This window comes from Falco naumanni, chromosome 1 (assembly GCF_017639655.2).
Source record: "Falco naumanni isolate bFalNau1 chromosome 1, bFalNau1.pat, whole genome shotgun sequence".
NCBI classification, from domain to species: Eukaryota; Metazoa; Chordata; class Aves; order Falconiformes; family Falconidae; genus Falco; species Falco naumanni.
Window position 1 is genome coordinate 106706880 of NC_054054.1, and position 27355 is coordinate 106734234.

The window sequence follows — 27355 nt, forward strand, 5'->3', positions numbered from 1 at the left end:
TGCACTCCTGTGTTGCTGCTGCCTGCTTAGACTAGAAACGCTTTGGGGCTGCGACCATTACTGCAATGGGTTTGCACAGTGTCAAGAGAAAACAGGCTCAGCCTTTGCTGGTCCTACACTGAGAAACATTAACAGCCAAGCAACGAGTGGTATTTTCACTGTACCGGGGCTTCTCTGCATGTTAACAAAAGTTGCAAATCTTACTAGACAACCGGGAAGGAATAGGCAGTAAACCCATGTCTCCCCAAACCAGCCGCTTCCAAAGTTGCAAAATCTTCCTCTACAATTAACGCTCTGAACTTGATCACTGCACCATCTTGTGGGCTCGAGTGTCAGGAGGCAAAACAGGGCAAATATTCTCCCTCTTCCCGAATTAAAGAGTACAGGAGCATGAAATGCCTACTGTTGTTTTTTTAAATATGCCCTGCTTGCATGCTCTAAATCAAATTCCATGTGTTAAAGTCTTACAATTTTAAGCAGTGTTAGGAACTGTTCATAACATTTGGGCTGAAATTGATTTTTAAGCATAAAATTGAGACACTAAATTACATGAATTGACAAAATAAGGTGCATATTTGCCTACCAGACCACTAAATTATGTGTCAGCCTTGTCCTTTTTTACAGGAACATACGAAATGCAATAAAGCTTTGGCAGCACAAGGTCAGTGAAGTGCTAGGAACATTGCTGAGCCAGAGCCCTGGGCAAGCGTGGGAAAGGCCAAACACCCCACCCCACCCCCCGGCTATTTGGAGCCTTCACTCCTCCTTGCTCAGAGCAGCTCGGAGAGTTGCTGCCTTGTAGCATCTGAGAAATTATAACAAAGCATTTGCTAATGTGGCAGCTGGAAGGAAACTAACCCATAGATTTTCCTTGCACAACACTAATACCATCTTAAGTCATTCCTTGCTAGAAAACAGCAACTCCTTTGACAGTCCTTGCTTCCCTTTCACTAATTTAAAATGAGGGACAGTTGAAAAATGAACTGCTCTTCCATCTGCTTTCAAGAGAGAGGGAGTGAAGTTTCAAAATTTAGGACCTACTTCATTCTGTAAAGGTAAAACTATGCAGTACATCCCTTCCTCCCTTCTCATTAAGCACGTACAGCCAGCTAAAACTGAATTCAGCTGCTGAAAGCACAGCTACTGAGCCAAGAAAGAACACATCTTTAGGTTTTAGTTAATAACTGATACATTAATTATAGTAATTCATGGGTTTGTGTGATTATTTTAATGCTAATATAGATACAATTGCTTTATCATAAATACTAAGACATAGTGGTAAGCAGCATTTAAATGAAATGTGAAATTTGTGATTTACGAAATAGAAACAGAGTACTCGCAAGGCAGCCGGCTCCCCAGCCTCCCCTCCCAGTGACGTGAGCCACATCACACTGGCTTTCCTGTCCACCATTTTCAGGCAGCACTGGAAAGAAGGGATGAAACAAATATGCCGCCCCTGGCACACGCAAGGAAACCTTTTGCATGAAGTCCACTCCAATTCATTCTAGCAAAAACGTGAGGTGCAATGAGCTGCCTGCAGTTCATGCCTCTTACCAGTCACACGACAAATTCCCTGAATGGAGGTTACAAGTCAGTCCCATCCCACCTTTACTGCCCTATACAAAAAGGAGCCCGAGGATTTGAGTCTAGTTACTACTAAACGCATATTCACACCACAGAAGTGATTTTTGCAGTTGGCATCCTCTACACCACCTCGGTACACATGGGAAGACACAAACGGAAAGACTGTCACCCAGAGCAGCCATTCTCAAGCATGTCAGCAGTCACAGCACATATTTTATGGATAATACATAATCACTGTGTTATCTCTTATAATGAATTACTACACGATACTGCCATCTCTCTTATTGCTAATAGCTGGCACTCAGCCATTCTTAGCTTCCTTGCATTTTTTTTTTTTTTTTTGCTTTAATCCTTTCATCTGCATTAGACTTATCCATGGTTGTTGGCTGCTGTCAAGTGCCAGGGACTCCTGCCAAATGTTCTCTTAAGCCTTCAGAAAATCCAAAATAATAGTATTCTAAAAATCAGGGTTTTTTCTGTTGCTTATTCCCAAACACTGTAAAGTTCTCGTGTTCCAAATGTAATCAAAACAGAATTTTATTTCCCCTCCCCTCAAGCACTGCAAGATAAAATAGTATGATTATATATGCTCCCATGTAAGATCATAGTACTAACTTCAGGACACCCACATTGTTCAAAAGGCACCATATTCTAACACGAGAAATGCTTTTCCATTCATTCATCTTCGCAAAAACCAGCCTGTTAAAGAGGATCCCCCGCTGAGGAACTTTGTTTTTGATGAAAACAATAAACAAGTAATACTACAATAAAGCTCATGAATAGTTAACTATAACAGATACCACCAACTCATAGCCTCAATAAACCCAGATAAACCGTTTCCTGTTTATGCAAGTATTCCCAAATCAACTCTTCTCTATTTTAATGAGGTAATTCTGATACATAGTACTAGAAAGAACAATTACAAAAGCAAGTTGCAGCAAACCTATCTTGTGCAAATTAAACAGCACATTAAGCAGTCAAGCGAAAATTCCCAGAGTTCTTTCTGTTTACTGAGGGCATGTGGCCATACTCCCCTCCATTATCATTAATGGAGTACAAATTCTCATTTGGAAAAAAGAATAGATTCCTCCTTCTAAAATCTTTAAAACCATTTTCATTTCCAATGCGTATCGTATCAGCTAAGAAACAAGCAGCTCTTAAAATCAGGCAGTAATAATTTTGTTTCATGGAACACTGGGAACAGAATGCTACTTTTACTTCAAAATTAATTTAAAATTTAAATTACAATAAATATCAGAGTAACCTGTTCACATCGTTCAAATACCTTCAGATAAAAAATTTGTTCCAAACAAGTTTTGCATACTCCTTTATTACCCAGGTTGAATGCTTTTATTAAACCCTGTATGTATCACAGTAATGTTCCTAGGAAAAATCCAGATTAATCTACCTGCACTTTATAGTATCAGGGTTTTTGACATTAATCTGAATAACATTAAACCTGTTCTTCTGTGATTAAAGTACATAAATCTGACTTCTCATAAGAGAAACCTCTGTGAAATCCCCCATTTCATACAATTTATGCCCTAAGCACTGATGCGTGTCCTAGTTCCACTGGCTTCACAGCCATCAGCCAGCATGGCTCACCTGCGCTACCAGAGCGACAGGGTCACTGTCCTGTGATGCCAGACAGGCAGCACCAAGTCATAGCACCTTCCTTCTTTCAGGTCAGGAGGTAAAACGGTCAAAACACCGGCTCAAGTCTTTACCCAACTACACAGGAAAGCATAGGCACAGCTGGGGCAGTCCCTGAAGCCTCATCTGTGACACAGGACTGGAACATTTGGCTTCCGCTGTCACCACTGCTCTTGTCCCATCATGAAAATAAGCAAGCTCACACTGTGACAGTGGTTTTAGGGACTATGGGTAAAGGATACCCCTGCTTTTTGTTTTATGACAACCAAGAACTGTTCACCTAAATTACTGCAGTAAAAGTATCACTTATCACGAAGTACCATTTCAACTGTTTGGCTGGCTGCACCCCCTCCGGCAAAATTTCATTGCTTCCAGAAGCAATACCAAGCTGTACAGTTACTGCTACTTTTGACACTTGTCAGCACAGAAGTAGCATGTGCTCACAACGGATTAGTTAATCAATGACCATGAATTTACCTTTTTCAAAAAGCACACTCTAAAGGCACTACTGAAATCTGCCGCTTGGTGACACCAAGTGGGCAAAGCAACCAGCAACACCTGCACCACGTCCTCACTCCAGGTTTGATGAGACTGATTCCACACCCCCTACAAGCGCACTGAAGCATTACAGCCTGTCAGCTGTACTGACACAATGAATATATCAGGTTTGGCCTCAGATGCGGATTTTCTCATTTAAGCACCTCTGGTTTAAGTCTCAAAGATTCCCCCAAAACCTTTCAACTTCCTTTTATAAACCTCCATCATAAACCACTCTTAAAACGAGTCATTTTTCACTCTTACTAGCCACGCTGAAGAATGCTGACAAATTGCAGTGTAAGTTTCTCTTCCCTTTCTGCACATCTGGCATTAAATTTTAAGAGTCGTACAGACCATTACTTAGAAGAGATGCAGCACATTGGCTAGAATGCTACTGCTGCAGTTACAGATTCTGCTACCTCTATAGTGGACTTTAAAAAAAAAAAAAAAAAAAAAGGTTGAGGCCAAAATACTACAATAGCAAGCCTTGAAAACAAGCTACAGAAATAGTTGCATTTGCTCCTCTTGCTGTAGAGGTGTTAAAGGCCTAATCTCTCCAGTAATTGCAGCAGCAGTATTGGCATCAATTGTTTAAACTGTTTAAAGTAAATTACCAGCTAGAATGCTTATGCAACTAAACCCCATTTACATTACCTGCATTAATTATACTGTGGTGTGCGTACATCTATTTTATCATATTATAGCAAATTATAGGAGCGCTCTCTATGTTTATCAAAAATGTGTTGTGTAATGAATGGAAAGTCATTCCTCAATGCAGTGAAGTGACAAAACCAGACTCAGTTGGCAAAGGGGTAGGGATTGAGAGAGAATTTTAATGTATGCGTCATCAAAACAGTGTAACTGTTACCATTTCTTAACATCTTAGGGCAGAGAAATTTGCAGACTTTACAAACAGTAGTCCCCAAGCTCACGCACATGTTTCATGGGACTCCGCCTTCCTCAGACCTTTTCAGCATCAACACCTGCAATAAGCAGCATAGGTAAGTTAACCATTCAACACTAAGTATCAACCTATTTGTTAATCTAAGAGATACCATCAGAAAAACCATTGCTCACCACCAGTCAATCTGCCGGTAATTCCAGCAATTTTTGGTTAGTTTCATCATATGATATCTTTGGGTAAATTGATACATTTCTAGCAGAAACAAGGTCTTTATCCCTTTGGTCTACAGTGCTGTCAACACAACTGTAGCGCAGGAAACAGATGCTCATATATTTACTGCCCATATTTTAGTTTAATCAAGTATTTTTAGGCCTAGTACTTCATTCATTGGACTTTTAGAGCTAAGAACATACAGAAATGGAAACAGTCCATAAGAATATTCTCAACTAGGCAATTTTTCTTAGACTGTAGCCAAAAGACAGTCGCATTAACCGCACACCAACTATTAAACTCACCCAGAAGAACATCATGCTCTTGCTGTCTTCACTACCTTCCACAGGACTTGTGAAGAGCTGTAAATCAAGTGGTAGACAGTAGTAACAATTAGATATTAGCAGAGACCTGCAAGCTATACCTACATAGAGATACAAGTACCAGGCATTAAATTTTGAGGAAGAGAGGAGAGAAAGCAGATTGAATCAAGCTATCAAGTATAAACTAACAAAATAAGCTTCTTGAGCTTCTGGCAGCCTATAAACCTGATTAATTCTCAGCTTGGATGCTACCTGGTATAAAGCTCTACAAGGTCCAGTGAAATTCATCACTCACCTTCACATCAGGGCCACCTCCAAAGAGCAACCTGCTTCCAGTCCTAACTGTGTCATGTTTATCTGGAAAGATCAGGCACTGCAGATGAAGTGAAAGAGATGGACATGAAGCAATGTTAGATATTACAAGAGCTCTTTTCACAGAAAGCAATCATAAATAAAAAGTTGCCTGTTTAGTTCTAGAAGACAATTTCTAGAACTCAAACTCTGCATGCACATAGCTGTATTTCAGACAAATAAGAAGGTTATCGTCAGTTCTCGCATCTGACGGCACTTCCTATTCAGGGTTATCATCATCAACAGCTAACTATTTTTGTGTTTCATTACTTAAAATACAGTAATTGTTCCATCTTGAACAGCAGTTGTACATTTTCCTTTGTTTTATAAAAGGCATTAGCTCAGTTAATGGCAGGTAAAATTAGTTTTGATGAGTTTTTATTTAACTTTTCATAAGATGTAATTGTTACAGGTTATTTTTGACTAACAACCCTGCATTTAACTGCTTTACATCTTTAGCATGTACACAAAGGCCCAGAAAGTAACTGCACACCTTAGTACAAAATGAAACTTTAACTTACTCTCTACTTCAAGACGTCCTTCCGCTGTGGAAGTAAAAGCAAAAGAATGTTACTAGGATACTCTTCAGCAGTAATTTTAGAAAACCTTGGAAAATTTAGAAGCAGGTTTATCCAAGGGAAAAAAAACAAAACAAACCCCCATGAAAACCAGAACCTCACGTCCAACAGTCTGCTTGTAATTCCACCCATATTGGTGATGATACCATGAATCACCAAAATATTCATATCAGACAGCTTTTAGTAGCCAACAATCCTCTCTGCTAAATTTCCTGACTAAAAACAGGTCAATCTCCCATATGCACCTTGCTAGCCTGCGTTTACAAGGGCCATTTTTAAACTGAAATTCCACAGGCCACCAATGCTAAGGCTGTCACGTCCACTGCACAGGAAGGGGCTGGCACATGGAACCACCATAAAAGTGACCTGTCTGCTATAAAGACAGCGCCATAAAAATAAAAATCCATAGGAAGGCCAGGCAGGAACGGCAGATGCGCAGCCGTAAAGGAGCCCTGAGCCTGGCAGGACTCTGCCCCAGCAGCATGCGATGCTGTGGGCAACAAGCAACCGGCCTGGAAGCAGCCGGGCGGCCCGTGAGGAGAAAACAACCGACGGCAAACAGGCCTCACCCTCCCGACCCCGCTGCAGGCGGCGGGAGCCCGCCCGAGGCAGCACGGCGTTACCTCAGCCGCACAGCGAGCTCCCAGGCCTCCCAACCCAGCCGCTTCAACTTACCGGGGAGCCGTTCCGGCGGCCGGCAGCGCCCGGCGCCCGTCCCGCCTCCATGGCCGGCCCTGAGGAGACAAAGGGGGGTCAGGCGCCATGTGTTCCGAGGCCACACCCGTCCCTTGCGTCACCAATGGCGGCCCGCTCTCCTCAAACAACACCCCCCCTCCTTCCCTCTAATGGTCGGTCCCAGGCCGAGCGGCCCTAGGGACGGGGAGGCCCGGCGGACGCCACCACTGCCGGCATGGTGGGGGCCCTCACCTCAGCCTAAATGACACGGGCGCCTCTCTCCGCCTCGCCCCTAACCCGCCTCCCGCAACGCCCAGCAACCCTTGCCGCCAACCCACCTGCAGCAGATACGCAGGGCGAAAGGACGACCAAGAGCGCGGCGGCCCTTTATAAAGGCTTGGGACGTACCACGCCTCAGCGGGAGGGGGGGTAGGCGGGCAGTGCCACTGCTCCAGCGCGGCGGGGGCGGGCCGAGGCATCCGTTTCCTGCGTTGTCCTCCTTCCGGGCGGGAGCGGCGGGGAGCTGGGCCTTTGGGCTTCCTCAGCCTCGCTCGACCCTGGTCCGAGGCATCCCCCCGCTCGGCTGAGCGCTGGGCAGCGGGTTCAGGACGGCTGGGCCGGGGCAGACCGTCCCGGCAGGCAGGCGGGCTCAGCCCGGCCCTGGGAAGGCGCCAGGCCCGCACCGGGCCCAGCGCAGCGCTGCTCCGATAGGGTGTTCCAGCATAGCTCAGTGCCATTTCAGACCGCTTTTCTTGAGAATTGAATAGCTGTTTAAATAAGTTTCGTTATTTTCACATTATCAAGTCATCTTGGAGCTGGAAAGGGTTTTTTCCACTTTCCTCTTCCCTGTTAAAACATGTGGGCCATCATCTTCAAAATAAAACACAACAAAATCAAAAGCCTTCACTTTCAAGTCTCACCATGGGCACCAAACATCCAGAGCCTGCCTGAGGACAGCTGCAGGCACAGGGCCCATAGCTCCTACGCCGATTTTTTTGCAACACGAAACAGTCAACTGAACCATTTCCCAAAAAATACACCTGAAAACCACAAAAGCTTGCTGGAAGGAGGACTACTCTGGTCCTACAATCTCTAAAGGGAACTAAAAATGTTCACCTAAATCCAGAACCATTTTTCCCTCCAAGGCATGGATGCTCCAGCAAAAGCCAAAGTCACACTCCTGCTTGCAATTTTCAACGTAAGTTCATTTGAGTAAAATACATAGGTTACATGCCTCTGTATCAGAACATTAAATTCGGCATCCAACTCCTTTGAAGGCAGTAATACCTGGGATTTCAGGTAAAGGTCAAGAACACATTAGCTAAGAGCAAAACAGCTGACCACGAGGAGAAGGGGACTTAAAGAACATTCTCAATGCACTCTCCCTCTAGGTCAGACAGGCTTCAGTTAACCATGCTGAGAAAAAAAGTGTTCACCGAAGATGCAGTGCTCATTTTTCATTAACAAACCCCAGCAGTTCATGTTCAGGTAATTAAAGAAGACCAAAGCTAGAATTCCTGACACCAGCAAACACTTTTCAAGGCTTCTCTGTACATCATCAAAAAGCAAAACCAGACAAATACTCAATTACATTAGAAAACCACCCTTCTCTATAGGTCCCTTCAACAGTAAACTATTTTTCTTGCTGCTAAGCTACCACGGTCTCGTTAATACACACAGCCCTCCCCCCAAACCATAAGCAGACCCGACTTAACGTGCAGTCATTTGCAAGGCATGCTAATGACTACCTGGAAGACAGAACCGGTGTTAATGGCTACCCTTCCTCAAACACAAGCCTTTGCCTACATCGCTTTTCCCGACTTCACACATCCATCGGTTCAGATCTTTTCTATCAGTGGAAGCGATTCTCTACTGTCGTTCTGCCCTTCAGACCAGTTAGTCTGTCCTTCACCGGGCTCAAATTATGAGTAGTTACATGGAAACACAGCGGTTACCAGCAACATTAACCGTGAAGCACAACCGGTTCCTGAGCCTAAAAATGAGTTCACAACAATGCAGAAGCCTGTCTTCATAGACCAGGTGATGATTCATATCTACCACCTCTTTTCAGGAAAAGAAAAGGTTATAACTGATTCAAAGCAGTAATACAACACAAAGGTTTGCTGGCAAAAAGACACCAGTTAAACAAATTTTATCAGGATCTTGAGAAACAGGTATGGTATGGGTATGATTCTATTTGAAGGCTTTGAAAGATATATTAATGAAAGCACACGTTAAAATGAATTATTACAGTGATCAGACATTGCAGTCATTTACTCTCAACAGTACTTTATGAGACATATTTATATATTCAATAATTAAATATAAAATCAAGGATGAGTGTCACAAAACACGGGAATAATAAGTCTTGAAGCCCAGTCAGTCCCCAGATTACCCTTCTAGTCACTGTACCTTTCATTTTACATGCTCCTATTCTTACACATAATAAAGCAGTAAGAAAAGTTAATTGCAGATTCCTTGCTTTTGTGAAGCTTCAAACCTACTTCAACTTAGTACAAAATTAGGTGGGGGGGGAGGGGAAGAGAAAACATTTGTTTGTTAAAAAGCAGAAAGGGGAAGAGATATTCATAGACATTTTGGACTGACAGAACCTAGGAAACAGGGTGCATAGAAATGCAAACAAATTTTCAGACTATCAAAATGTAGCAGACAATGTTTTTGCCACCTGTTCTGTTTACCAGGATGTGATGCGCTAGCATTATTCCTTACTCAGAATTACTGGCAAACAAAATAAATGCCACAGCCAGCAAGAAAAAAATTGCAGTTGCACACTGATCAAACCTTTTTCCTACTTAAAGAGGGTATGCAGGTAAAAAAGCTGAATGTAACAAGTTAACGGTGTCCACATCCACATGTACTATACAGTAAGAACATTCAAAAAATATATTGACATGAGACAGTGATTCTATAGTTTTCCTTTTCTCTTTCAGTTATACATATATAATTAAACAGCACATAGGAAAACACCACTATAGCTTTCACCATGGCCAACGGGAAAATTCTCACAAATATAAAAATGTATGCTTTTAAATTGTTACATTTCTTCAAATAAGAGATGAAAGAAAATGTCTCATCATGTAACAAAAAAAAAAAAAAAAATCAAACCATTGGGAATTTGCACAGTTCTCAAACATCCAGCTTTGCAGTCTTGAACATCTCAATCCCTACTACAGCAGAACATAGTATCACCGAAATAAATGAGAATTCCTTGAGAGCAGTGATGCTACTTGGATACTATGTGACATTTCACTGTACTAAAACGTTTAACTTAGATTTACATTCAGTATTTTGGAAGAAGGGAACATGACAGTCCCTTCATGCTTTATCCTTGCTGGCTGCCTACCCAGGAAGCATTATTGTTATTACCTCAAGAGGAAAGGAAAGGTGCTGGTAAGAGCCAGAAGGGCAAGGCAATGTTGTTGATTATGAAATGCCCTGTTCTTTGGATGAACTGTGTAAAATATTTTGTTAAAAGGCTCCATGTTACAAATATTAACAACAAAAAGGTCTTCTTAAAAATACAGAGCATTTCTGCCTCTTCTTTTAAGTTCAAAGCTTGGGGAAAAGTGTTTTGCTATAATTAACTACAGGTTTGCTGTCATAAACATAGAAGACAATGCCCTACGTAACACGGGGCCAACCACAGACTCCAGACAAACGTGATTGCTTTAGGTTTCAAGTGGTATACGTATCTCTGTTTTTGTATAAAAGGAACAGAGACACTTCTGGAACCTTCGCTGCAGAGTCTTTGCCAGTGTCCAGCTTTTTGGGCAAAGGAAAACTTGCCACACTGCGGAGTCATAAGCTTGAGGACCAGCATGTAAAAACAATCATGATTCAGAGTCTGATCCAGAACTGCTTTCTCGGCTGATTTCAATTTGTAGAGATGGTAAATTATCCAATCGACTCTTTTTTTGTCGAGACTGTTCTTTTTCCTTAATAAGAGCACCCCAAACCCGCTGGAGCTCTGAATCATCTTCCTCTGGAGATGCCACAGAGTTTTCAGGTTTATCTGAAGTCTTTTCTTGTGTCTTCGGAGCAGATCCTAATCGGGTCCATAAATTACCTAATCAGATGAAAAACAAAGATTTTACAAAAAAAAAGACAGGACTATAAGGAATTCTGGAGGAAGTCTGAGGAATCTAGTCGTAAATTCACTGCATCTCTTTGAACTCCTCGTACGCCTCCCACCTTGATGTTTGGCACAGAACTTAGCTTTGAAGCAGCAGCTGAAGTTAAATATGGGAGGCTCAGTGCAGCCTTGTTCACTGTTTTTCCCCCATTTGCAGAGTTTGCTACAAACAGGTCTGAAGTGCCAATTGCATTCATTACGCTTATTTTAGTGCCCTGTTTTGACCACAGTTTTAAAGTAGTCCTCTACTTTTAAGCATATGTACATAAAAATATTGCTCATAAAAACACTCAGCTCAACCTACCTATATGTACTCAGATTTCAAAGCTCTGAACAAACATCTGCTAATTAATCATTAATTTTACATGATCTTCTGCTGAAATTTCTCTTATACTCCAAAATTAAACGAATTGCAGTATTACGTTTTCTCCATAAAACTAACCTGATTTCTTCTCTCTGGTATCAGAATAGAGGCCTTTTACATCTTGTTTGGGGATTCCTAACCGGCTGTGTACATCTGATATTGGTTCTCGACGAGGAGCAGAGGTACTACTTGGAGGTTTAATTTCTGGAGAATGTGGTCTTTTTCCCAGTCGTTGCCGCACATCTAGGGATATTTTCAGTGATTAAAATGACAAAAAAGCATGTTGCATTTACTCTAGTTCTGCCAGTTAGTTTTATGCTTGTTGACAATTTGTACAACTTGAAACTAGACTGTTTTTATTTTTTTCTGTAGTCTTCTCATTTAAGTCTTTCATACTTAGATTTCAGTCCTGGCAATGTCTGCAATACAATTTATGCAGACATTTTTTTTTTTTTGGCAATAAATTTGACATTTAATGTTTTCATGTTGCACTCTGTCCAAAAGATCAGCAAAGTCAGTTATCCTATTGCTTGCTGCATTTCTGTTTTAGCAGCACAGCATGTTATGCATCCAGCATGAGTTAAGATTATATGAAAACTGGTTTATCTTCAATGAATCTTTTCAAATAATAGATACCTGGCTTTAGAATTCTAATGTTTCCTTTTATTTTGCAGCATAAAATGAAAACTACAATATAAGAATCCTAAATATATTGATACTTTACCCATGATGTCAATCTTACATTCTGAAGTTTGTCTGGTTTAGTAGAAGCCCCTAGTTTTAAAGAGGGTTCAAACAAAAATGCGAAGGGTGTTAGGTGTCAACTTGTCAGAGCCCCAAAATACACTAACGTGAGTTCTACATTACATTGATACAAAAGAGTATCTTTCACTTATTAGTCAGATAATCCTCTGGATACCACATATGTCAGAAGTAGCTGAAATTACACATACCCAAGTCAAAACAGCAATAGTCAATTAAGTCCAGAAATAAACCTGCCAATTGAAAAAACCATCCATATTCATGTAACACATGCTCTTTCATAGAACTAGCTAGTGTTTCACATTTGATTTTGTACATGAGCCTCCCCATGTGCCATGTTTCTCAGAGTTGCACAGAATCTCTGCCTCAAGGAGTAAACAAATCAAAAAGGACAAAGTGGAGGGAAACAGACACAGGCAAAGAAAATGGATGAATATAAACATCACTCTTTCACTCAAAAGTACTTCATTTTTCCCGAAAGCAATCCCCAACTCAGTCTCTCAGTGAGGAAAAATTAAATGCATGAATGCAGAAACTGCTGCTGAAGAGAATTCTCTCAGGTTTGTTAGTTGCAGTGGAGCACAGATGTGAAATGAACGCAACCATTTTAATGAGTCAGTCACAATTCTGCACAATGTAAGTTTAAAATTACCTGATTTTACAGTGCTGTTTGGCTGACGTGGCGCACTGTTATTCTGACGTTTTTCTTCTAACAGTAGTCTTACATCTGCAACTTTCTCTGATGATCCTTTACTGCCAATCCGATTTTTGATGTTACTGGTTGCTATGCTATCTGCTCGCATAGAATTTCTAAAAATAATTAAAATAGATTTAATGTCCCTTAAATAAAATAAAAACTAGTACAGTTCTTAAATCTTCTTGTATGCAAAATTACATCATACAGAACAGTAGTATCAGGATTTCTCTACTGAGAAACAGAGGTAAGAACATTCCTTAGGAGAGCACGTGTTCCAGTCAGAATCCTAAGTTTAGCAATAATCACATGAACACCTTGGTATCCATTTCAAGGCAGGTATCAGGTTTGTCTCCTTAAGGCTGTGCCTCCAGGTCAAAATTCAGAGCAGATAAGCAACCTCAAAACTGTTAAAGGACTTGACATTATAATGAAGTATAATTCTACTACTGAAGGGATTCATGGTAGAAGTTATTTTAATAATCTACAATACATGTGATTTTGGTTAATACGCCCATAATGAACATCAATTCCTTTTTATCATCAACACTTCAGAGTTAATCTTCTTTCTGAGAAAAGAGGAAGGGGTGAAGGGAAAAGAGAAAAAGGAGTTATTTCTCCCTGGCCTAGCAATGAAATGCAAAAAGTTAATTGCACTGGCTTGCACAAATTTCTATTGATTCCACTTTAAGCTTCATTATTATCAATAAGCACGGTTACAGAAATCTGCAAAGAAAGGTATTATTTTTTAAAAGTTAATTATAATTAAAAGCCTGTATCACTATTTTCTGTATTTCTTTTAAAAATATCTACTACAAAATTATGTTAAGATTTGAAAAAGTAGCTTCAGTAGTTTGTCTTTAAGCTCCGACAACTTTGTCACTGATTAAAATTTAGAATGCTTTTTCACTGATACTTCTAAAGAATAAGAAAATTTTACCTAATATTTTTCAGTTGTGATTCTACCTCATCTGCATACATGGTCATTTTCATGCTCTTTTTGGGAGAGGGTGTTGATATCATTTTCAGTTCAAGATCATAGTCCATTTCATCGGAATCAGATGCACTAGCACTCGATCGTCTTGCTGCACTGCGGTCTCGGGACTGTTTGAAAGCTTGCAGTTCATCACGGTACTCTACCACAACTCTGTCATCTTCATCCATATCCTGATCCTCCTCCTCCTCTTCTTCCTCCTCAATAGGCTCTTCAGGAACATTTACTAAGCCTGAGGCAAAACAAATTGATTCTGATAAACTGAATTTTATCACTCATGTAAGGTACTTTAAAACCAAAACCAAGGAAAAAACAAAAACTGCTCTAATTAATGATCCACTACAAATGAGTCTTTGTAGTTCTCCAAGGCTAAAGAGAGAGAACATTTTGCAAAGTATTCCAAGGGGAATCCACACTACAGAATAGCCTAAGAGGAAGAAAATCACCACAGAACAAAAAAAAGGCCACAGTGTTCACATCTCAAAAGCCTGCTCAAGCATAAAGCTGGACTGAATATTTAAACAAAACTGCCTCTTGCAGTAGTTCAGTTCATACTTCCTGAACTAGGTATAACAGTTCCTACGATCTTGCAGAGTTTGATGTGACAACTGCAGGCTCTGTGATAATCCTTTTAAATCCTGTAAGAAGAAATGCCATAAAGAACACATGTATCATTTGGATGAATTTATCACATATACTGATTTAAATATAAATCAACAACTTAAAAATTTAAGTTGTTTGTAATGTTTTAAATTAAATCCGCAGTGTGCAAGCATCTTTTCAGAAAACACATTATCAACATGCAAAATCTTCTGTGAGATTTGATACATTGATGGCTGTTATTTTCAACAGGCCATTCATATGAAACTTTGACATATTTGTCTCACATCAATGATCTTTACACCAATTATTCTTTTAATGCACACCCCCTACCTTAGGGAGTAGATGAAGATATTCAAGTCTAATTAATACAATTTTCTAATCTTTGTTGTTCTACATCTAGCACTTGCTTTTTCATAGACTGGAAGAATTGACACAGCAAGTAAGACAAATGGCCAAGAAGTTTGAAGAAGTTATCTCTTCTTTTTGCCCTTGATGCTGTAAGTCCCCATGTCCTACATTTGTAAAAGAAAAATTGAAAATAGCAGCTATTTTGGTAAGCTAATGACCAGCATGAAGTTTCTCCCACAGTTGTTCCTGCAAACTCTTAAAACGTGATTAAGATCTATTTTTAGAAGTACACTTCACTTTCACACAGGGGATTAGATGGGCCATTGTTTAAGGCCCTTTCCAGCCCTTTGTTCCCCAGCTGTGTTCTTACAGGGTCGACGACATATTGGCATCAATTACCTGAATGACGATGTTTATAAGGAGGAGTCAAGCCAACATCATCCCCAATAAGTGTCCTTTTCTTTATCACATCCCGATGGATTCGACGTGAATGGTATCTTCGTTTCCTGAAACATCACAAAAAGAATGACATTCCTGTCACAGAAAACGCATAATGAATGAGCCATATTCAGTCCCAGATTAAGCATATGCAATTATCACTTACTCTCATGGCAGAAGACATAAATCTCCGTCAGAGATCTGTTCTGAATGTTTTGAATACAAACATTATTTTCATGAGACAATACTTCCCTTGCAAATCCATAGTCACATTGCAAAAACATTATGTACACATAAGAAGCATCTACGTAAACTCAATAGAAAGAAAATTCACAAATTTTAGACTACCTTGTCCAATCAACTGCAATGTTCCAATTCCTCTATCCAGTACTCACCAAGAATTGCTAAGAATCCCTTTCATGCCTCCATAATTTGGATTGCCATATTTCATGTAATACTGGCTTCGCCTCGCTGCTCCCAGCTCTTTTTTGTCATCTGAAAAAACATAAAGTATTCGCCTCTTAGAATGTATCTTACAACACTAGCATAAAAACAAATAATCATCCAGTCAAAGACACAGAGTGAAAGTAAGACCAAGTATGTCTTACGGATCAGCAGTAATTCAGCCTTCTTCATGAAGGATACAATTTTGCTGACACCTCTGAAATTTCTCCTACCACCACAGTTTTATTTGTGTCTAGAAACTTCATTCTAGGGAGACTGAGTTCCTACATATCAGCTGAACAGAGCATTATACCCCACTGCAACTGCTAGAGGCTACTTACCTTATTCATGACCTTTTTTTCTTTATGGGTATGTCAGCTCCCACATGGTCTAGACATTACACAGATCTTCATTTTACTCATAAATATCATGTAATATCTCACCTGTATTTAGCGGTAATTTCCACGATTACCTCACCTGCATCTCAAATTATTTTCTTATTTATAAAATGTGAAATTTACCTCTGTGAAGAAGGGCATCATAAAACCTATTCTATGGTATTGTGAAGAATGCCCTGAGACCAAGATAAAATTTTTAATATACAACAATTTTCATACAACTTGAATTTAATTCACACATTAAATGTGGATTTATTGCATAATCTTAATACCTAACTATTAGCAAAAAACCTAACAATTTTGCAAATGAAAATCAGGTACTTCAAGTCATGAATTAGTCAACAAATAAAACTACAACAAGCAGCGAATTCATTATTAACAACAGCTTGTTAAGCTGTTCATTTACCTTTAGTAGCAAATCTCATGAATAGCTTGTTTCCTTTAGCCAGTTTATTGGCAGGGCGAAGATCATTACGCAGGAGAGAATCCTCTTCTACCTGGGAGAGGGCATCCAACTTTGGGGGGCAAAAAAGGTATTCTGGACTCAAAAATACATTACTGTTGAACAAAAATTGATTGCTTACAGAGAAGCAATCAACTGATTATTAAAGAAAGTTACTTTTCTAATTATGTTCAAATGAACTCTGTTTTTTTTCTTGACAAACTAACATGAATTTTTAAAGTATCTTGCCCTGAAGATTTGAAGTATTTCCTTCTCTTCCTTCATAACATTGTATCAGATTATTAAATCCAGGCATTTTCAGATGACACTGTACTATTAACTGAAATGCAGAAAATAAATAGCACAATTTGGACACCAAAAATTTTGATTTGTTTGCTTGTTTTGTATCTAAATGGTTTTACTAACAAGTTCTTATGCCCTCAACACAATGACTAAAATGCTTTTTCATTTATATCTGCTTTATAGAAACTCAATTCAGACTTCCATGATGTACGAGTGTTCACTGAGCCACTCAAAGAAAATGCTAATCACACCTATTATATATTCAGCCAGTGAAGATTAAATTACTTACAAAACATCAATGTGTATGCTGATTCCCACACATATTTATGGAAAGCCTAAATCCTATTTGTCTCTTTAAGCACTGCCTTCACTGCTGAAAGGCAGTTGCCTTCCATTATTGTTCTTTCATTGCCTCCTCTCAGCAGAAAGGAGCAGCCAGCCTAGCATTTACATGCTGGATGCCCTATCTATTCTTCAAAATCTACTTTTACAAAACACTCTTCCATAGCTCTTCTACACCAACAGCATACCTGCAGTTCCTGTCATTTCCCCATCTAATTTACTTTGATAATTACATTGTGAATTGCAAATATACATGGTTAAAACTATAATGTTATGAAGACTTTACACGAGTCAGAACAAAAATCCCGTAATAGTGTTTTCCCTTTCCTTCTGTACTGACCTCAACATCACTTGGATTGTCATCCTCAACCTCGCCTTCTTCTGTCTCATCATCAGAACTTTCTTCCTGTTTTTCTAAAAAGGAAAATAATTGGGGGGAAAAAAAAACAAAACTCCATTTTAGTGTGTCAGTCACATTTGATTATTATCACCTACATTCTCTGAAATCAAGCTGAAGGTGTTATCCTTTCTTCTGTGCAGCCTAGAGAATAATCAAAACAGTAAATGTCTACAGGGATTTGAAGCACACATAAGCACAGCATAATATTAACTAGGCAGTCCCTGTGCAGATAACCGCCTGCAGCAGCATACATTGATTATTAATGTCTTTGAAAGCAAATGAAATTGCACTGCATTTCAGGGTATGACAGATATCAGCAAGGCCAAGACTGTAAAAGGCATATAAAAGCCTATTTCCTCCAGTCTCCCTTTAAAAAGCTGCAAGTACCTACAAGTTTCCAATACTAACAGTGTAAACCAGGTTATTATTCAAAAGTTTAGAAGTTCCTGAGAGAGAGCAGGAGGAAAAATAAAAACCTCAGTGACTTAATTTTGAGTGAAATAACTAGCAGAAGAGTGCATGCTTCCAGAACTACTAAAATTGTGAGATGCTTGCATAGATTTTTTGGGGTTCTTTTTAGCTCAGAGTAAGCAAATAGATATTGGAATATTTTTTTTCCCAAACAGTCCTCAGGAAAAAAAAAAAGAAATTAAAAAGAGGTAGGGAATATAGACAGCCATCAACATATACCAATATCATGCAAAGATCTCAAAATACTTCATCAACCTAAGACTAAAAAAAGACCTCTTTACATTTCAGAGTACCTTATCTTAATCTCATTCAACAACAGACTTGAAAACTTAAAATACAGAACAGCAGCTGTTCAAAAGATCCTGAAAACATACTCAAGTTCAAAGAGAAAAGCACAATTAACCAAACTGAAACCAAAGAGAGAATTTAGGTAAACAAATTCGACAAATCCAAACCGGAATAATGAAGTTCCATTAGGGACAGAATTAAGCACTTTTTCCCCCCAAATAATAAACTTACAGTAAAATGTTAAATTTAGCATATTTATATATAGAAGTCTCTTGCTTCTCTAAATGTCTGAATAGCCCTCAAATTCCTATCTAAAAAAGGAATGCAACTAAGCCAGATTACTCCAGTGTATCTGCAGGCATCTCACACCTTAAGATGTAATTGAACAGTTTGTACTTGTATCCAATATCCCACTTTTCCAGACGAACAGGAGTAATTTACATGACAGTTTTTATTTTGAGATGCGGTATAATGATAACATAGTATGTAATTTGTAGCCAACAAGATTAAATACATATATTTATGTTCCATTTAAAGAAGACAGTCACTGATCTCCAAAAACTTAACAAGTCTTACTTGAAGCATTATCAACATATGCCCAAAAATTAAAGTCACACGGATGGTTGAGGAGCCACTGCATTGTGGAGAAAAGCAACAAGAAAAGGGGATCAGTTAGAAGGATCCACAAGTTTAACAAAGTCCTAAACCCCAAACTTTCTAGAAAGCCTTTTGGTAGCACTGTAAATATCGAATAAAGAGACTGGCTATTAGCATTTTGTTCATATAGCATGTTTACACAAAATCTATGGAAGAGTTAATTAACATACAGTAACTCTTTGCTTTGTACTGTATGGTACAGTACTTGGAACCACGGCAATTTATCACACCAGCCTAACAGGAAAACAGTACTAAGGTAGCAAAAGCCCGACTTTTAACTTACACCCATAAAAGTAAAATAAATTTATGATTAAGGCATTCAGGTACCAGATTTATCTCAAAATGAAGATGTACTTTTGCTGCTTGGCTCTTTCACAACTGACCTTTCAGTCTGCTTCTTTCTTGCAAGTATAGTGGCCAGATTTAGAGATGATATACAGTGGTGTCGTGAAGTGATACATTGTCACATCAGTGTGAACCACATACTTAAAGGATGGTGGTGTATCAGGAAAGGAATCAACCATGTTATTTCAAAAATAGGACATTTTCTTACACCTGCTTTTCCCACGCTTAGAATCCATCCTTTTACTGCCTTTGTACACACAGACTTACTTCTGTGCAACACATACCACTATAAATATCATATCTAAACATGACCCTGCATCTAACAAGTTCAGTATCGACTGAATTACTGCTTTTGGTCTAGCTCCAACCCACCTTTTAAGAAGCAGCTTCTTCAAAAGGTTTCCAAGATGAAAGCCTTTTTTAAAGTGGCAGAATACATTTACCTGAAACTATATGACAGAAGCTCCTTCAGTAATTTAGATTATGCAGTACCCAAGCACAAGTTTAAAGTTTCATTGATTTAACTAGATGATGTCTATATATGCATATCTCAATCTACCTTTCTTGTTTTTTTCAGCTGTCTTCTCCTCATTGTTTTCTCTGCTTTTTGTCTTCTCCTGATCAGGCAACGAACTCATATTTATTAGAGCCCGTGTTGCTGTTACTTCATCAAGCCAGACCACGTTACCTATGACATACATAAACACACACAAAAACAAGATGCAGTTTGTATAATCAAGCAGCCACACACGCTGCCTTACTGGAGGGAAATCACTAACAAAAGTTCAGAAACACTTTTATATGGTGACATGACAAAAAAAAAGGAATCGGATATATCTCTTGCAGGGAGAGTCATATTCTTTAATGCACTTGAAATTCTGAAGGACACAAAACTTTCATCACATTACGAAAAACACACACAACAACTGATTAAAACCAAAATAATTGAAATGCCCAATCATATACATTAGAGAGTGCTTCCCGAGCACAGCAAATTAGGATACTGAATCCAGGTCAGTGTATTTCATGTATGTGTTGGCACACAAATGTGATTAAGGGGGCGGGGTGGGAGAGAGAGGGAAGAAGCCTTGATTTTTTTCCCTTTGGCAATTGAACAGAACCTTGGACTTTACTGCAGAATACTGTTAATCTTTTCCAAAAAGCAGGAAAATAGGGGAAAACAGGAGAGACTGCTCAAGCACTTTGCACAGATTATCATGTACACAGGTTAACAATATGATTCAGTATATATGCCTCGCACATGCCTCAACAGGTGGCACTAAAATAAAACTTATTAGGCCAATAAAACGTGTTTCATAGATGTTGAAATTGAAAGAGATAAAACTGCTTAGAAACAGGTTTTGAACAAAAGCTTTCTGCATGGATGCATTCAGTTCAAATAAAACAACAAATCTCATTTACTGCTCTGCTGTTAAGCAGACTGTATTCAGATATCAAGAAAACTAGTGTCCCAAAATAAGAGATTCTCTCTTAAATTACTTGAATAGATAACTTTTACAAGGGTGAAGAAGAGCCAGACACTAACTTCAATGACTGGCTAGTATTTTTTCATCTACATATGCCTACCTGCTCTTCACATCTCCAAATTTTCAAAGCCTTTATCATTTTATGTTCATGAGTTTGAAAGACAGAACACTGGCTAAGTTCACCTTTGCACTAAGACACCTTGAGATGGAATTCAGTCGGGAATGTTAAAATTTTTGCCATGCTGTGATGCAAATCTGTGCTGAGAAGACAGTGCTTTTTCTCAGTATTTTCACCAAGTGTAGCTGGCATGCTAACTCAGATACAGCATGAAAATCAATCACTAAAAGAGTTGTGCTTTAACTATAACTGGCTAAAGTATTGTTACGACTCTGTTTTTGCACTCTAAGTACACTCTGGTTCCATGCTAAATTTACTATGTAACTTTAGGTAAAAGGATAATCAGACAGAAAAAGGACAATCAGACAATCTTAGAAATGCACCCTCATAGAGTTAAGCTGTGCACTTCCTAGCTTATGCATCACCACAGGTTCACCTAGCAGCTCTTCACTGCATTTGTCTACCCAGGGTTCAATTTTTTTGTCAGCTTGTGGCAGCCTATCAAGCCGTCATACACAGTGACTTCAGGGTTACCAACATTCTGTAGCATACTGTTTCTTTTGTCTTGCATGGAACATAATTCCTTCAGGGTCATTCCAGGGAACTACCCTACTAATTCTCAGGTTGTGGCCATGCTCATCAATAAACCAGTTTCCAACAATCCCAATCTAATCCAAAAACCTGCGCTGGCTCCTGCTTCTTTTCATATTATTTCAGTTACAGAGTTTCTAGCCGCATGACAATCTCAGAGCCTTCCAGGTCCATGATCCAACACCCAGCTGTGGCAAATAGAGCTTGCAGAATCTTCACTGCCACTGAAGAAAGCATGGCTGGCAACAACGTTGTATCATTCTGGCAATCTCACTGCATGCTTACTCCCTGAAACAGCCCTTGCAATGTGAGTTTACATTACTTTTCTAATCTATGTAAATCACATTCAGCTGCTACCTTCTTCCACCCACTGATTTCTCCTTGAGAATGCACTAAACAAATACAGCAACAAGTCTGCTCCTTCACAGCACAAAACCATACTAACCTGCCTAACTGCACACAGCTCAATAACCTTCTCTCACAGTAGATCGCCTTTTTTGACACTCACAAACAGCGATACTACTTATATAAAGATGTAAGCAGCACAAACAGACTTTTTTTTCTTTTTCATTTAAGTCACCTCTAAGTTATTCTATGCTACCTCCTTCCAATAACAAATACTCAACCAGATAGTGGGTTTGATTCTTACGACATTATTAATTCTTCCCTTTTAAATCTCTTTTGACTAAGGGAAACTGAGACAGACAAAGATCACTGACTTTGAAAGCCACTAAGACATCTGAAGTTCAGCTATGACTGATAGCTAAAAAAAAAATAAAATAAAAAGAGAGAGTAAAAATTACAGACAAAAGACTCTATTTACTTACACGATGTATCATCTAACCACTCAATATGAGCAGGAGGATACTCTTTGAAGTACGCAAAGATGTCCTGTGTACTCATCTCATCCACTCCACAAATGTAAATTGTGTCCAGTCTCACTTTAGGAATTGCTATGAAGAAGAAGAGATACAAAACTGGTACTTATTTCTATTGAACAAGCTTTTACATTGGTAACATACAGGTTTATAAACCAAACATTTAAAATAAACTAAAGGGAAGCTAATTAAAGTAAAGCATGATGTACACCATTCTAAACACTGTAACTTGAATTATTCTTCCACAATGCAAAACTTCAATAAATTGAGAAGAGAGGTAACATTACAAGCATTGGTAGATGCAGGTACAGCATAGCTATCAAACTCCCTTAAAAACACTTGTTTTTTAACTGCTGCCAAAGCATTACCCTTGAGTACTGAAGAGCCAGAATACTAATGACCCAGGCATGTGTACAAAACACTTTCACTTTTATCATCTGACGGAGAGCTGTTATAGGCCATGGCTTATCCAAGCTGCCAGTTGGAAAAAGTGCCTTGAGAACTAAATGGATGCCAAAGCAGCCAAGCTGTTGTGCACATGTCTCCCGGCTGATCTGCTTATACTCTAACACACCCAGCTTGCTGTCTAAGAGCATGTGTGCGATCAGTCCAGTTTCATTGTGCATACAGCACAGAATCTGACCTTGCTGTGCATGGGACACAGAGTCCTCTGCCTATACACAGTGCTCAAGGTCTGGTTTTTTTCAAAGAATTTAAAGGGTCTTAAAGCAGCACTGATCCAGAAAAGGAGGCCTGGTAAATAAGGAAAAAAAAAAAAAAAAAAAAAAAAAAGTAAAATAAGGAGTGAACTGGTAACTGTCAAGTAATTTAAAAAATAATTACATTGAATCAAAAAGGTGAAAAAAACCCAAAGTGATTTCTTTTGACAACAATATGGCAAAAATCTCTGGGGATGCAGGAAACACTATAGGATAAATCAAATAAAGGAACTGTGAGGAACTAAACAAAAGTAACTTTTCTTCTTGACTGTTGGACACATTTGTACCTTTCTTCATCATGTCCCGATCCAGCGCCACATTCCTTTGGGCAAGATTCACTTCAGCTCGAAAATGAAAGCGTTTTGCTCTTTGTTCCTTTTTCTCAATTGCTTCCTGCAAAACACAAAACAATGCACTCAAAACAGGAATCACAGCAGCATTCCCAGAAAGTTGCACTGAAGGACCAGATATTTAAAATAAAATCTACCAGAAAGCAACAATCTGTATTAATAACTCTATTAGTTCTAAAGAGACCCGTAAGTTTCAGAATGTAGAAATAATGCACCAAAATATTTCTGTGCCACATAATAGTTCTAATGTAGGTTCAGCAACATAATGGGAATCAAGATGTGTGGAAAACAAGGTATCTCAGACAATGCTCAGACTCCATGATGAACAGTAACATTTTTCTTTTCCTTCCTAATAAGTGTACAGAGGCTGCGCTCAAAACAAAGCTCTCTTAAAGCAAGCATTTCCACCACATGGATAATTCATCTTTGAAGACTACAGAGTTTTTTCACTGTCTGTTTTTTAAATATATAAAAAAATTTAAACTTGTCTCTCTGAACATTAATTTAACAACGCTAGCTGGAGTGCTGACTGTAGAGATCTTATTTAGACTGGCCAATTCAGGCTGCTTTTGAACAGCTCATGAGCAACAGCTTACGTGGATCTTGTGCAATTTTTGAAACTGACTAAGCAGCTCCTTATTCCAGAGAATTTATTAGGAAGTATTATAGGTTTTTGGACCTTAATAACCAAAGCCAAATTTGGAACAGAAACTGCGATTAAGCAAAACCTGCCACCAACGACTTCCAAATAAACATGGGCTTTTTACTAGTTTTTAAAGATTGCCAAAACATCTTTGGCCACATGTCTTAAAAGTTTTTCAGAGTTGCATCATTAAAGAACGTAACAAAAGATAACAGCTTTCCCCTAACCAGGGGAACTTTGAATTCTTTACTGAATTACAAAACACACAAGCTAGATATTTAAGCCAAAAAGCTGATTTTCACTCTTCATCTAGAACCCTTTTTGTACTTTTTGATAAGCACAATCTTCTGAGCTTCACTAATGCAAAACAGGAACACATGATTTATCAGCACATTGTTGTGGTGGGGATTCATCTGTTAGAACATGTAAAATTGTGTCAGTCCTACGAAGTATATGATTAAATGCTGTTTCCCCAGCACCAAATGCTAAATATAGTGGTCAACCGTACAATATGAAACAACAGCAAATTCGGTATTAGATGTACAGAGATGAGCTGTAGGATTAAGTTCCTGAAGTTCCACAGAATTATGTAACTTTAAGTTATTTAAATGCAACAGCTGTTCACATTCTTCAAACTATGTCTTAAACAATAAGATGCCCTTGGAAGATACAAGGCAATGAAACCAGATTTTCCTGCCAAGCACTTGTTCTTCCTTCTGTCACTCACCTAAGAGGAAAACCCACAGCTGGCTTGTCTCAGAGGGCTTTGTTTTTGCAAAGTCAAGTGGCACAAAGGCAATTTCTATAGAAACATTTCCAGGTTTTGGCACGCAAATTTTTGTAACTTAAAAATGCTAATTCTCACAGTTTACGAGAGAGATCATGTCCTGATACAGGCCACAACCAACAAAAGGAAAATTCCCTAGCGGTTGAAAAATGCCAACTATATGAACATGACACTAAGCTTTTGTGTATGTTGGGGAAAACATAAATGAAATGGTTCCTCCTTTCTGGTAGCAATAATTAGAATATGTTGAAGAATCGGCACAAAAATTACCTTGGAGGTTACGTCTATTCCAGTAATGAAACTTCCAGCTTTGTTTTCGTATCTCCTACTAGTGTCCTGAAACAAAGCAAAATGATGATGAAAACTCAATGAACACCAGAAGCAACGCAACTGCTATGCTGGAAAAAAACCTGGCCGTTTCTCTAAGAAACACATCCTCTTTCCCTTGATCCTTACTCCAAGCTACATCCCTAGACAGACAGGTAAACAAGCAATAACTCTCACTGGTATCAGCTAAGGTAAAAGCATATGAACTGAACCAAATTTCCTTTACTGTAAGGATTCTTTCCTTTGGAAAAATGTAGTTTCTGTGCCTGCCACTGCTAAGGTTTTTACTTACTCTCTCAGCCATACAGGAGAAGTCACCAAACACCTTTCCTAACTAAAACTTCCACAATTCTGGTTTCAGGTATAATTTCCTTGTAAAACACGCACAGATTTAACAGTGATACCTGACTCCTGAAGTGCCAATATGAAGCTTCACATCTGTAAAGTCTGAACACTGAGCCACAACCACAATTACACAAGTAACTTTTTCTTCCTATCATTATTTCAAACCTAACTTCCAAATACCAGAAAGATGAAACTACTGTTTTGGTATGACCCTACTGATAAAGGGTAAAAGTAGAGAACAAAGTGAGAAAAAAATGATGAGACTCATTTCCATCAATCAGGACACCTGACTTCACACAACAGCATTAAACCACACAGACCCTGGACAAATGACCCAATTCTGTCCCCTCCATTTTTTGCATATGTAAAAATGGCACCTCTTCACTCTGGCACCCTCAGGACCATCACCTGGCAGAAGTTTGGAGCTGGAAGAACACATCTTGCTTTCTTTAGGAGTAAACGTGTTCTTTACACTTGCGCTGCTCTAATTATTTTGGCTAAAGGACTTTTTTTTCAGAAAGTAGGCCAGTCAGTTCAGAAATACCAAAGTACACGCAATCTTAACTACTTTTCTTAGTAACAGCATACAAGTTTGTCTAAAGCTGCCAAATGTTTAGAGTTACTAAAAAGAAAAGCAAAATAAACATTATTTTTAAAGTTAAAAACTCCCACTAAGGCTGACTTACGGAGCACAAAGAAGTACAGTAGGGTGCTGTCTCATAGGCCATGCACTTGGTAGAAGCTCAAGCATGTTGGTGGATCAGCTAATTAGAGATTAGTTTCTGAAGTAATTTCCACACAAGTTTTGTGAGCAAAAGACTACTTAGGAGTTTAAAAGAACTCTGACCCACTTTTAGGTATTAAATCCTAATCTTACTAGAATTTGTACAAGAACAGGAACAATCAGCAAACATGAAAAAGGGGAAGGGGGGTTACGATGAGAAGGGAATCCCTCAAAACCCACTCATCAGCACCCACATTCCCAGTGCCTCCCACTCAGTCCTCCCAGGGCCGCCCCCCCGCTCCCCACCCTAAGTGCTCCCCATGTTCTTGCATCAAGCACTCCTTTCACACTCTCCCACCCACAGCTTTCCTCTACAGTCTGCCACTACACCCCAAATCCTGCTCTCCACTACAGCCCAAATCCTGCTCTCCACCATCCCCTTCATTCCCTTCCTTCCCAAGCACATCCCGGCCGCTTCCCTTTACTTGCCCCCACACCCTCCTTATCCCCCAAGCCCCCTCATGCCCCCAATCTTCAGCCCATCACCTTCCCGCACGCACCCCCCACCCCACGTCACCCCTTTTCCCACGAATGTACCCCTACATGACCTTACCGAGCCCCGCAGACCACCACCCCGCCACACTCGTCGCCCTCACGGACGCTGCGCCCGCTTAGGGGCCAGTCCCTCCCCGTGTCCCCTGCCCGTGACCACACCTCACGCCCCTCACCGGAATGAGCTCCCGGAGCGAGCGCCTCACAGGGATGGTCTCCAGCTCGCCCTCTTCCACTTCCATGGGCTCAGGCTCCGGGCCGCGAGGCTCAGCCGTTGTCGCCGTTGCCTCCGCCTTCACCGAGATCCGCAGGCCCCGCACGGCCGCCATGGCTCCGCCAGGCCCGCCCTCCGCCCGACCAGCGAGACGGCACCGCCGCGGCACAGAGCGCCGCCGCCCAGAGCCTCCACCGAGACGCCAGGGTGGCTAGAGCGCCACCCGAGGCGAGAGCCAGCTGGGGGACAGCACGCTAAGGCGCCGACCACGGTCATAGAGACACGAGGAGACAGCGGCGCAGCCGCCGGTCCTCCAGTGCTACGGCGAGCGGGGAGGCAACCCCGCCATCTTCCCCACG

At 39.9% G+C, this 27355-nt stretch overlaps 1 protein-coding gene and 2 non-coding genes across 4 annotated transcripts; all 3 read right to left on the bottom strand.

Moving 5' to 3' along the window:
- Nucleotides 1-4587: 4587 nt before the first annotated feature.
- Nucleotides 4588-27150, bottom strand: NCBP3 (nuclear cap binding subunit 3). Of its 2 annotated transcripts, XM_040615186.1 has the most exons (18): nucleotides 26959-27150; nucleotides 25105-25170; nucleotides 23342-23447; nucleotides 22285-22410; nucleotides 19821-19949; nucleotides 17441-17514; nucleotides 16420-16528; nucleotides 15567-15666; nucleotides 15133-15239; nucleotides 13729-14014; nucleotides 12747-12904; nucleotides 11411-11575; nucleotides 7154-10902; nucleotides 6816-6874; nucleotides 6084-6107; nucleotides 5507-5584; nucleotides 5194-5250; nucleotides 4588-4757 (listed from the first exon to the last, which is right to left on the bottom strand). In XM_040615186.1, exons 1-13 carry the CDS (start codon nucleotides 27109-27111, stop codon nucleotides 10667-10669), a joined length of 1815 nt encoding a protein of 604 aa, XP_040471120.1. In that variant the 5' UTR covers nucleotides 27112-27150; the 3' UTR covers nucleotides 4588-4757; nucleotides 5194-5250; nucleotides 5507-5584; nucleotides 6084-6107; nucleotides 6816-6874; nucleotides 7154-10666. The 2 variants fall into 2 exon arrangements, with proteins under 2 accessions (XP_040471120.1, XP_040471130.1); XM_040615196.1 differs by lacking the exon at nucleotides 6084-6107.
- LOC121082806 lies at nucleotides 4830-4903 on the bottom strand. The gene has a single exon (XR_005826136.1). It is a non-coding gene; the product is annotated as a small nucleolar RNA SNORD65 (small nucleolar RNA).
- Nucleotides 5732-5806, bottom strand: LOC121082795. Its single transcript, XR_005826124.1, has one exon. It is a non-coding gene; the product is annotated as a small nucleolar RNA SNORD49 (small nucleolar RNA).
- Nucleotides 27151-27355: the final 205 nt, after the last annotated feature.

Bases quoted from the DNA above. Each gene is read 5' to 3' on its own strand.
- NCBP3 (XM_040615196.1), bottom strand. From the start codon at position 27,111: ATGGCGGCCGTGCGGGGCCTGCGGATCTCGGTGAAGGCGGAGGCAACG. The intron at 11,576-12,746 runs GTAATTTTAAAC...AAATATCCCTAG, and splicing joins AAACAGCACTGTAAAATCAG to ATGTGCGGCAACGACTGGGA. The intron at 10,903-11,410 runs GTTAGTTTTATG...TCATCTGATTAG, and splicing joins TACCAGAGAGAAGAAATCAG to GTAATTTATGGACCCGATTA.